An 11,541-nucleotide genomic window follows, 5' to 3' on the forward strand; every position below is an offset into this window, starting at 1 on the left:
TACCTACATCCCTGAGGACACACCAGGGCCAAGTGCAGCAGTGGATGACCAGGAGGAGGAGGAGGAGGAAAGCCAGCCAGCAGCAGAGGAAAGAAAGAGAGAGAGGGAATGAGCCTCCTCGGGTGATAAAAAGAAGACATGAGGTCACAGAGAGAGGCAGGAGAGGGTCATCTCTCTACACGAAAGATTAGTTGAGAAGAAAAAATTGAATTAATTAAAATAAAGTATGTGTTAAATACATTGTTTATTTCATTTGCAGCGATCTTTACAACTATGTAAAACAACAAAACTTTAATGTCTGCAGGTCCTTAAATAGTCATGAATTAAAAATCTATATCATAAGTTGGTGTTAATGTGTACTTTTGCTCAGCTGGACCTAGATGGGCAGCCACAATAAAGACCCTGCTATATTCTGTCATCTTGGGTGGTCTCCCGTGTGTGTGTGGAGATACCACCAGGTCTCCTCCAGGGTCTTTGGGAGGTGGACAATGAAAAAAGGTATTCCAAACACTCTGGAGACCACCCTGTATGATGTCCCACTTACCAGCAAGAGAAACACCAGGGTCTCAATCATGGCAACCCGAAAATCAGGCCATCCAGCACAGGAACACTAGGTTTATTCTGCAGTTCAGGGATTTATTTATCTACCTACATAGCCTTTTTTTAGCTGATTAATAACAAAACAATTTTTTCATATAAAGTGAGATATGGGGTATTTTCAGTAGTGCATTCAGATCCTTTACTGATATCATACTGTGAAAACACTCTAAAAGGCTTAATTCTAAATCTTGCTCAAGTAAAACTATGTATAAATTATCAGCAAAGTATGAAAAGTACTCAGTAAAATGGTCCCTGTCAATGTTTTTTCAGTGTTTAAGGTTGAGCTCGTTTTATCTACTTTATATCTTGTTTGGTGGTTTAATCTACAGCAAAGCATCATATTCTATAAGATCATCATATGTTGATCAGCATATGCTCATGAAGAGTCGGCTCTTGGTAAACAGCCTGTTCTCAGCTCTGTGACAGTGAATTTTCCATCTGATCTAAGGGGGTTTTAAATTGTTAATTAGCTTAAGAAGTAGGAGAATTTTCTCAACACTTATTCCCTGAGTTTTTCACAAACATTCAAAATCAACACAGTTTTAGATACATGGTTTTCACTGGACAGGAAGAGTATGAAAAATAGTAATCTGAAAAGTAGCTTGTTATTAAAGCTGTCAGTAGTGGAGTTTAAATATAAGTTATATTGAATGGAAATACTCACGTAAAATGCAAATACCTTGAATTTGTGCTTGTACTTTTAAATATAAAATCATATTGTCAAAGTGAAATGACATTAGCTATACATTAAAGGAGCTATTTGTAAGTTTTTGCTATTGCTACATAGCCAACATTAACAGCTGTTTACTTACCAGACTAGTCGAGAGCTTCATCCATTGTTGTGTTTTCAATACAAGACGTTATACTACACAGCGCTACTTCTTCAGGGCAGACTGGATGCTACAGTGACTCTGTATCACAGAGTGTCAAGATGGGCCAGCAAGGCTAGGGCTAGCTGGTTAGCATGCTAACATCAGTGGAAGAAAATAAGTGAGTAATAGAAGCAAAACAAGAGGATTGCATTTCACCTCTGGAGACAGCTGTTGGCAAGTGAATGAATGTCGTTAAATGCTGAACTCACTCAGAGTTTCTTCTAGACTGACCAGTAAACAGCTGTTAATGCTCATGTTAGCTATGTAGCAATAGCAAAACTCACAAATAACAAATGTTAACTGGCTAATGTTAGCATTGTTGTTGGCTAAAAGTGCACCCATTTGTTTTACCTGACCACGGTCCTCTCTCAATCTGAGATATTTTATACGCTGGCGGTGAGGCATCCCCAACTCCTCTAATAAATTATTTAAATTAACAAATCAATACATTTCTGGCTCCGTCTTTTAGCTGTTGGCATGCTAGGTGACAGGACCAGTGCTTCGTGACACATTGGTAAGCACTGTTGATGCCAACGGAAAATCCTTTGTAGACCAGACCGTCATAGTCTACTAAAGCTACGAAAATCATACATTCGTAGATCACGTCCTTGGGCAGATGCGCCCCCTGAATTAAAGGTGCACTATGCATTCCCGCATGGTTTCAGCGCAATTTTATTCATCTCCCCTTGATCCGCTAGCTGCCCGACCCCTGAATACACTGTGAAAAAGTGCGATCTCTGGAGACAACACAGGCGTCGGGCACAGGCTGCGTCCCAAAACATAACAAACCACGTTCCAGCCAATCACCGACAAGATAGTTGGGGGAGGGGGTGGGGGTTAGTGCGCGTGCACATATGGGGGGGGCAGTGAGCAGAGTTGATAGAGTAGCGTGAGTATCTGAGAGTAGATAGCTGGACGGCGCCGTGAACTAGGTTTAACGACTCAGCGATATATTTTGGAAAATGGCCGAGGCACGAACACGACCAAAGAAAAGACATTCGGATGAATATATGGCGAGGAGGAGAGAAATGGAGAAAGAACGAATGAAGACTCGCATTTATATTGGGGGATCGATTCAAAGGTAGCGAGAACTCGGCCGGCAGAAGGGCTTCCAGTCCGACGCAAACATGCTCTGTTTTGTTTGGTATTTACTTGGAACGTCAACAGAAGTAACGTCATGCAGGAATGCATAGTGCACCTTTAATACAGCTAATGTCTAGCAGTGACCTGAGTCCAGCCTTTTTGTGTAAGCTATCAGGCTTCTAAATTCATCCTGCAGGATCATTTCTCATTTTGTTCGGTTTAGATTGGCTGAAATGGAAACAGGCGTAGATCCATAGATGAAACCCAAGTGTCGCTTTACTCTCCATCCTATTGGACATCAAGTAGAAGGAGGACATACGACATGCATGATGCTCAGATCAGTTGCTGTAGTTAAAACTCAGCTGCAGGGGATCTGGGTGTGTTATTGGACACTGTAACAAAACTTGGGAGTGAATCTCCAACTTTAAGGGATGATACCCGCCTGATACATCAACAAACTAATGGCCTAGCCTCGACATGCAACAAGCAACACAGCCAACACTCCCTAATACACACCCAAGCACTCAGTTATCCACCAATCTCACTCCCGCTCTCCCAGTCAGACGTACACACACAGACTCTCCCACCAGTAAATAGCATCTGTGCCTGCTGCGTCTGATGGGATCGTAAAGAGAGGAGTCAGTATCACAGGAAGAAAGGGGAGTGTGAAAAGGAGCAGCAACCGAGGCAATTTACCCTACAGATTAGAGATAAGAGAGTTCAGTCAATAAGCACTGATCTCATTTGAAGATATACCAGACTGAAAAGACACACACACACACACATACACACACACATTCACACTAGTTGGTCTGTTGCTGTCACTGTTGTGTCTTTTCTCTTGCTCTGTTGCTGTTTCCTCTGAGGATGAGGCCATAGTTACAGTAAATATGTGTTGGACAAATTCCCCACTCCCCATCTAACCACACATCTTTTTTTCTTTCTTTACACAAACAAAATGACCTCACACAACCTCCCCACTCTTACTTTCCCATCAGTATTTAGTCACTCCACACTACATTGTATTTTCATGTTTTCATTCATTGTTACAGATCCCAGTAGAAGAGCAAAACCAACAATGAACAGATCCCACTAACAGGCCTGATATATCTTCTTTCCCTGAGCCACGGAGCTCCATTGTTGTCCAAAAACTATTAAAAACTCATCAGTGAGCCGCAGCGTTGACGTGTTCCTTCATCACCATGAACACACACACACAGTGGTTTATTTTAATCAAACCCCACATACACAGTCCTGCCTTCCCGAAATACGCACTGGAGCACCAAATGTGGATTAATCCGCCACTGAAAATAGTCCGCAAGAAAACACTTCCACCACCATTTGCGCCATTTCCTCCTGTGTGGGTTAACATTGGCTAAAAACTACAACCGGCCAGCTGTTTTAAGAAGTTACTGAGCCTCTTTTTTTTTTAAATGAAACTTTCAATTTTTCAGTTAGAGATTCACAATTTCAGTAAGAATCAAATGAAGTGCAGCCAGTTTAGGGAAGTCAGAAAGTGTTTTGGACTGATTTAGAAACTGCATTACTATAGCAATAAAAACAGCATGATAAGGTGCTGCTTTATCCTGAGAAGTCAGAAGTATCTTGACCGTGTTTAGGTTGTTAGACCTTTATTATTTCAGCTTTGTGTTTGTATGGGATGAATGGGGGAAGTTGAATTGGGAGTCAAAGTGATAGTTGGGGTTATTTGGCGTGGGGGTTGTGTGAGGTACTTATCTACAGTCAGTGTGTTACCTGCAGTAGATTCAGATCAGCTCCCAGTTTAGAGAAGCAGCAGGAGCTCCGGTAAAGAATCAGAGTGATGAGCTGCTGTGGACGGGGGCCATCTACAAAAAAAAAAAAAGTATTTTCACCCCTTGATCTTGCCCTCAAACACCCCTTTCTTTTGGAAATACAGGTTTTCAACTATTTAACTACTGTTAACTAAAGATAAAGCACAGAGAATATTCAAAATACACTTAAAATGATATTAGTTTTATGTGTGGGTATTTTTTTAAGTGGCTAAAACATGTTTTTGTGGATGACCCCGTCCACAGCAGCTCATCACTCAGCTGCTGCACCGGAGCTCCTGCTGCGTCTCTAAACTGGCAGCTGATCTGAATCGACTGCAGGTAACACACTGACTGTAGATAAGCACCTCACACAACCTCACGCCAAATAACCCCAACTATCACTTTAACAGGGGCCCAACACTTCAGCTTTGCTATGGGCCGTATGCGGGTCAGTCTAAAAAGAACAATGATCACGCTAACCTTCTCCTTTAAAGGCCTAGTGTACAACCACTGTTTCAAAAACACACTGAAACATTGTTGGCAAAACTCACTATACTACACAAAATGTGAACCATTCTTCATATGACATTAAAAGCTTGTACAGATACGCACTCTGACACAGAACATGCTCACATAGAGCGCAGTGTGCTTTCAGTGGTGATGGGATATCAACTGCTTTTCATAACAGTCAGTGTAAATAAAAATCTGGTATTTGTGTCTTCTTTTCTCTGTCACTCTTCCATGCACTTTACAGTTTTTAAATGATATGTTCGTCTTAAGGCTGTGAGAGTCATTTGCCTGTATCTGTGTATCATAGAAAAGGGTGTAATAGCGTAGTATTTATTAGTCTATTGTTTAGAGTGATATTGACAGTAGGTTCTTATACTACAGAAGAAAATATATATCAAAAGAGAAAAAAATAATATGTTCTTCCTTTTGTATAGTTATATATATTAGTGGTTAGGGGTTAGACAACAGCATCATTTTATATAACAAGAAAAGGCTTTAACTCTGTTTTTGTTTAGATCGAACTCAGTGTCTTTTTGTGTGTGTGTGTGTGTGTGGTCACATTATTGTGTGAGGTGTGTTTTGTTAAACCATAGCACGACTACTGTCGAATGCAACGTTCCCTTAATAACCTCTACATCTCCCGGTTCTCAGGCAACTCATTTTTTTTCCCCATCACATAAACACGTTTAGTTTGTCTGTTTGAGCTTGGATCGGTTTGTAAAATGGAGAGCACAAGTTTAAAGGACTGTCGGTCTGTTTCTTACGACATCACTAACACACAGAGCCTGTGCTTAGGGATGACGTACACTGAGTGGTGAATGTCACTAGAGTACAACAAGCTTCTCTTTTTCCTCCATCCCCCCAATAAGTCAAAGCCCTTCACAGATTACATATATTTACACATTAACTCAAACTACTTCCATATTTTCCTCTTTAACTGGACAGAAATCATCACGGAGCATCATCAGCTTCCACAGAGCAGCAGCCCACTTACTAATGCCTCAAAGTGACAAGTTATTACGTTCAAGAGACAAAGCCCTCTAGTGGTCACAGTAAATACCACGGGAGCAAAGGAAGAAGTCAGGCCACTTTGTTTTAGAGCAACAGAGTCCATGTAGGGAGGAGGAAGGGGTGGGTGGACGCTTCCCATTTTAAAACAATAGTTGTTTCTTTTAAACATAATCTTAACTACATGTTCATTATTGTAACCATGACAAATAAGGTCCTCCAACCTTAGAGATACCAGACACGATGGTAAAAATGACAAATCATGCGAAACCATCACCACCACTTCTCATGTGTCGCCGTGGGCTCGCTGGTTAGCAAGAATGATGGAGATAACCACCTTCCAAAACCTCTAATCTCTCACTGTGGTTGTTTGCTGAGGTTTCTAGGTTAGGGTTAGTGTAAGGAAAGATCATGCTTTAGGTTAAAATCAACTACTTCGTTAGGGTTCGGGAGCTTTTGATTATGGCACCTCTTGGTTGAGGTTTAGCAGAAATATACTACTACTACTACTAATATACTACTTCCACCTTTAGTTGTGATGATCAACCGTCATAATTTCAATAGTTTAGTAGTAGTAGTATAGTAGTTTTGCAAGGGATTTTTATGCATTTGAACGGACGACTGATGCTGCCATTGGGCCACCACCGAAATCAGTTTTTTCTTGTCAGTATTTCTGTACATATGCTATTTTGTTCTAGTTTATATATATTTACACACACACACACACACACACACACATAAATGTATGTTGTAGAAGAAAGCTCTGCAGACTTTCCTCTGTGGGATTGTGGGATTGTGGGTGACAGAGCCTGAGTCACCAGCAGATTTATGAACAGAGTGGGTTTCTACTATCAAAGGAGCAACAGGGGAGCTAATTTAAAGTCCACAGATTTTTCATAAATCAATAGCAGGACTCATCGTAGCGACGTTCCAAGCAGAAACAGAGTTGAGGCGTAGATGTGAGAACCACATCTCCAAAGTGTTTTTCATGTCCTTTCACTACAGACTCTTTCTTTCTTTTTCCTTTGTAACAGTTTTTAGAATTTGTGCTCTCCTTTTGTTTCAGAGATATGGGTTTACATGTCGAGGGATTTTTAGAGATAAATGTTTTATATGAAAAATGCTGTGTCCTTCTAGTTTCAACATGTGCTGTTTGTGATTTATTTGCTTGTTTTCTTGTATATGATCAACTGATGTATCAGACTATTTAATACGTATTTGCCAAATCTTTAAAGAAAATCTTTCTGTGTTAAGTTTTATGCTCATTTTTTGTGATGTACTTTCACGCCAGTATCTGATGAAGATGTTCCAGGCTGCATATTTGTGCTGGGCACACAAGAAGCTTTCTGTTTGCCGGGTATCAATGAATGCTGCATTTATTTATTTTGTTTCATTGTCTTTACTAAGATGACATATATATATATATGTATATATATATATATCATATTTAGCTGTTTATCCTCAAATCTCAATATACGTCTTTAAAGAGACACCTGTCAGGTTCCCTCTTGTCTCTTCTTTTCGCCCACTCACAAAACGAGGTGACTCAAGCTGATCGGGCTCTGGCTTTTGAGACATCACTGATGAGCTCGTCTCTCACCTCTAAAGCTCTTTGTCTTTGAGGAGTTAGAGCAGATGAGTTAGTTTCAGATGTCACACACACTTCAGCTCACGCACAGGCAGGTATAGAGAAGTGAGGGGGAGCCTGTAGGGATTTTAGTGCAGTTGGAGGGGAGGGTTGAGTGGCGGTGGGGTAGTTGGTAAGATAATTGCCCAGTGTGATTAAAGGTCCCTTATAGTGTTAATGTAGATGTCCATGTGTTGTTTGATTATAGATCAGGTCTAGGTTCTATATTAATACTGTGAAAGTATCAAAGCCTCAGTCCACAGAGAAATGCACACAGCCTGTATTCACAAACTGAGCCTTAAAACCAGCCGTCAGGACTTCTGGAACTTTGTGATGTCACCACGCTCAGCCATGCCCCAATGCCTGCCCACTTCGACCCACCATCCAGCCTCGCAGGATTTTGTTTCTGTGAGTGTTTTTACATCACTCAGAAATCAGCCAATCAGAAGAGAGGAGGCTCTGAGCCTCTCTTCTGATTGGCCTTTTTCTGAGTGTTATAATAAGAAATACAGCAGATTTCAAGAAAACATTCAGAGAAACCAAATCCTGCAAGGTTGTTACTAGAGCTCCAGAGAGAAGCCTGAGAGAGGAGATGTAAAACTACACTGAGACGGTTTTTGGTTCTTAAAACCACAAATATATCTTCTTATGGATCAACACTTCAGATAAAACACAAAAGATATGGAGCTTTAGTTGTGTGTCACCTCAGCTGTCGGCTGGTTTTCTCCTCTGCATCATCTGAGGTATCCAGGTTCATACCTCAGCCCTTCCCCTCCACTCAGCCCCTGCTCTCTACTTCCTTTCCTCCATGTAGCCTTCCCTCCTTTTTCCCTCTGAGGCCCCATCTCTGCAGCAGGCCTGGTATAAAAATGCATCTGAGAGGGAGAGCAGGCCCATTAAGACAAGAGGACGCCGTTATTGCCTGTGACTGGCGATTCGGCAGTGCAGCTGCACACGTCCCGTCTCCAGAGGGGCAGGACCGAGCAACTACAAAGTGATGCTGGAATTAAAGTCAGTTTTGTGCTCTCGCCTCTGAAGATCCAACTTCCTCTCAACACACTCACTCACACACATGCACACACACACACACGCACACACACACACACACACACACACACGGACCTCCTTCCTTCACCTCAACAACTCATCTCCCAGTATTAAAAGATGTTCTGTCGAGATGAGAGCCTCCCAGGACACAGCCAGCCTCCCTCGCTCCCTCGCTCTTTCTCCCCCTCTTCCCTCTTCCTGCTGCTGTTTGCTGTTTGTTCCCTCATTGTAGAAAAATCAGAAGCACGCTTGTACTGAGGGTCTGACTGAAATTGAGATTTATATTGAATTTCGGACTTAATATTTTGCACTATAATATCTTTGCAATATTTTGCTGATACTAGTGTTTTTATTTTCTTCCACAACCTGCCCAACCACTGCCAAACCATGTTGTGCAGAATTGATAAAAACCCTTAGAAAATGTATTTTTAATTTGGTCAAGACACCAAACTTTAAGAGACTGAGTCTAAAATGAAGACAGCCAAAGTCTTAATTTTGAGTTTTTTACTTTTTATAAAAGTCACATGACGGTCCTTGGCTGCATCCATTTGTAGTTGGTCTTAAAATATATGATTATTTGGTTTTAAAGCTTCCTCTTCTTCCTCATAATGTGCAATTTGAAATTGTGAACTAAAAAACGAGCAATGGAAATGAATTTAAAAAAAACTCTCAAATGTCACAAAAAAATGGATACGCTCGCATGAGGTGGTTTTTCAGACATTGGAATGATGTCACGCAAGAAAGAAACAAACTGCTTTATTCACACAACATCACTCAATGGAAGCACTGACTTAATAATTCATTATTGTGTTTGGTCAACGTTTCAAAAAAAAATCGCTTGTGCAAAACTGCAATGGAAACCTAGCCACTGATTACACTCAACGAGCACTTAATTAGGAACACCTGTGCACCTGCTCATTCATGCAATCAGCCAATCATGTGGCAGAAGTACAGTGCATAAACCCCTGCAGATGCAGGTCAGGAGCTTTGGTTAATGTTCACATCAAACATCAGAATGAGGACAAAATGTGATCTCATTGACTTTGATTGTTGGTGTCAGTTTGAGAGGGACCGTCTGATGTCTTTCACAAATACCCATTATTAGTGTCTATCATCATTTCTGTTCAGGTACTGTGTGTCGTCGTGTATTTGGACCACATTTACATAATTTCAACTTCCCCTAAAAAATGATCGCTGCTAAATAATTTCTACACACTACGAGACATTCTGATCATAACCTGGATTATTACATCATTCATTTACAAACAGAATGTCAATAAATGCAGAAGCAGATCATTAATACATTGGAAAAACGATGTTGCAGCCAGTGGAAATGGTTCATGTGCGCTGCAGTCATTTACATGCAGTCTAAATGCAGAATAATGCAGATGTTTGGGAAACAGTTTCTTAATGGGAAACAACACAATCTCAAAGCCTTCAAAGAGTTGCTGACAGCTGTAATCCAGCTGTGATCCAGCTGTGCCGTCATCAGCAGAAACGGATTTTTTCAGATGACAGCTGAGAGGGAAGGACATTTCACTCATTTCACTGAAGACATGTTTCCTCAGTTCCTCTCCCCTTCAATCCTTTCCTTCATCTCTCCTCACATCTTCAGTGGGAGGGACTGAAAATAAAGGAAAAGATAGTTAGGTAACTGAGATGTAACCATTGAAAAAGTAGACATGTCCCAGGGCAGCGTTGACTTGATTTGTTCAATCTGACTGGTGATGATGGTGCAGCTGTTTTGATTTCATTATTTTAAACACTGTATATGGTTACTAGTATATGTATATGGTAAACTGTAAACTTTACATTTCTTTACACTGTGTGAAATGTGGATGAACGTCTCATTTACACTGACTTGCTTGTTCTTTTCTTTTTTTAGTAAATAAAAGAAAAGACTAGAAGGATGTGTTCAGATGGACAACAACTAAAAAAAAAGAGAAGAACAACGCGGACGCAGAAGGACACTGAAAAAAAAAAGATCACCTAAAACAAGAAGAGCAGATTTGTAAAGGAGCCCTTCTATCAAGAATAACAGGGATCCACAGGATGGACGGAGGATGTTTCTGGGCCTGCTCTGAGGCCAGGGCCTGAACCATTGAGCCTGCAGTCTGGAGGGGAGGGGAGGGGAGGGGAGCCTGCTGACGACCCCTGAAAAACAAGCCTTGCCGAGTGGAGGAGACCGATTAGAGAGGTCACCATAAAACATTTTATTTTTCTAAACTTTTTTAAGTTTATGATTTCCAAAAGAAAAAAGCAAACACTAATGTACATATATATACGTGTTATATAGTATATGTGTGTAATATAGTAAGTATGTTTAAAAAAAAAAAAAAAAAAAAGAAAAACTTGGGGAAAATGTTATGTGTCTTTGCAATTTAGAAGAGGGAGGTGAGGTGAGGAGATACCAGCTTCCCCCCTGTCTTCTGATTGTCTCCCACCACCTCACCACTACCCCCTCACCCCATCCTCTGCAGGATGGGGCAGGTGTGATGGGGTAGGTGCGGATTTAGTGTGTGTGTGTGGGTGTGTGTGTGGGTGTTTGTGTGTGTGTGTGTGTGTGTGAGGGGTGGGAGGTAGCTGGTCCAGCAGACATGTCACTACATGATTGTTAAGGGAATATGGAACAGTAGTCTTCAGATAGTAAAAAGCTTTTTAAGCCTGTCTTCCACTAATGAACTGCAGTAGTGTGGTTTTTCCTTTTACCGGCTAGTTTTGTCAAGTAGTCTGCATTTTGTAGATTCCAAAAAAATAATAATAATAAGCATATAAATAAATAGATAAGTATCCCTATATTCGTCTGTGCAAATAGAGATGAGAGAGGATGGTTATGAAAGAGAGCTGAGAGGTCAGCAATAGGTCAGTAGGTCATGTCTGCCGGAGGCCTGGCGGCCCCTGACATCGCTACCAAACATGTCATTGTCGTGTTGTGGTTTGAGGTGGCTGTGCTGTGTAGTAAACTGCTTTTGTACATCGTGTTGGGGAGGGGAGGGGAGGG

General features: G+C 41.1%; 1 protein-coding gene across 2 annotated transcripts in view; it reads left to right on the top strand.

Moving 5' to 3' along the window:
• Positions 1 to 10,654, top strand: part of rbfox3a (RNA binding fox-1 homolog 3a) — a 190,630-nt gene extending 179,976 nt beyond the window's left edge. For both annotated transcript variants that reach the window (XM_023418811.2, XM_087177256.1), the window contains exon 12: positions 10,426 to 10,654. In XM_023418811.2, coding sequence (XP_023274579.1) covers positions 10,426 to 10,428 — 3 coding nt within the window. In that variant the 3' untranslated portion in view covers positions 10,429 to 10,654. The remainder of the gene's footprint in view (positions 1 to 10,425) is intronic.
• The last annotated feature ends 887 nt before the right edge of the window (positions 10,655 to 11,541 follow it).

Source organism: Seriola lalandi, unplaced genomic scaffold (genome assembly GCF_002814215.2).
Source record: "Seriola lalandi dorsalis isolate HSWRI2012SDOR001 ecotype SW California unplaced genomic scaffold, Sedor1 jcf7180002054585, whole genome shotgun sequence".
Lineage (NCBI taxonomy): Eukaryota > Metazoa > Chordata > Actinopteri > Carangiformes > Carangidae > Seriola > Seriola lalandi.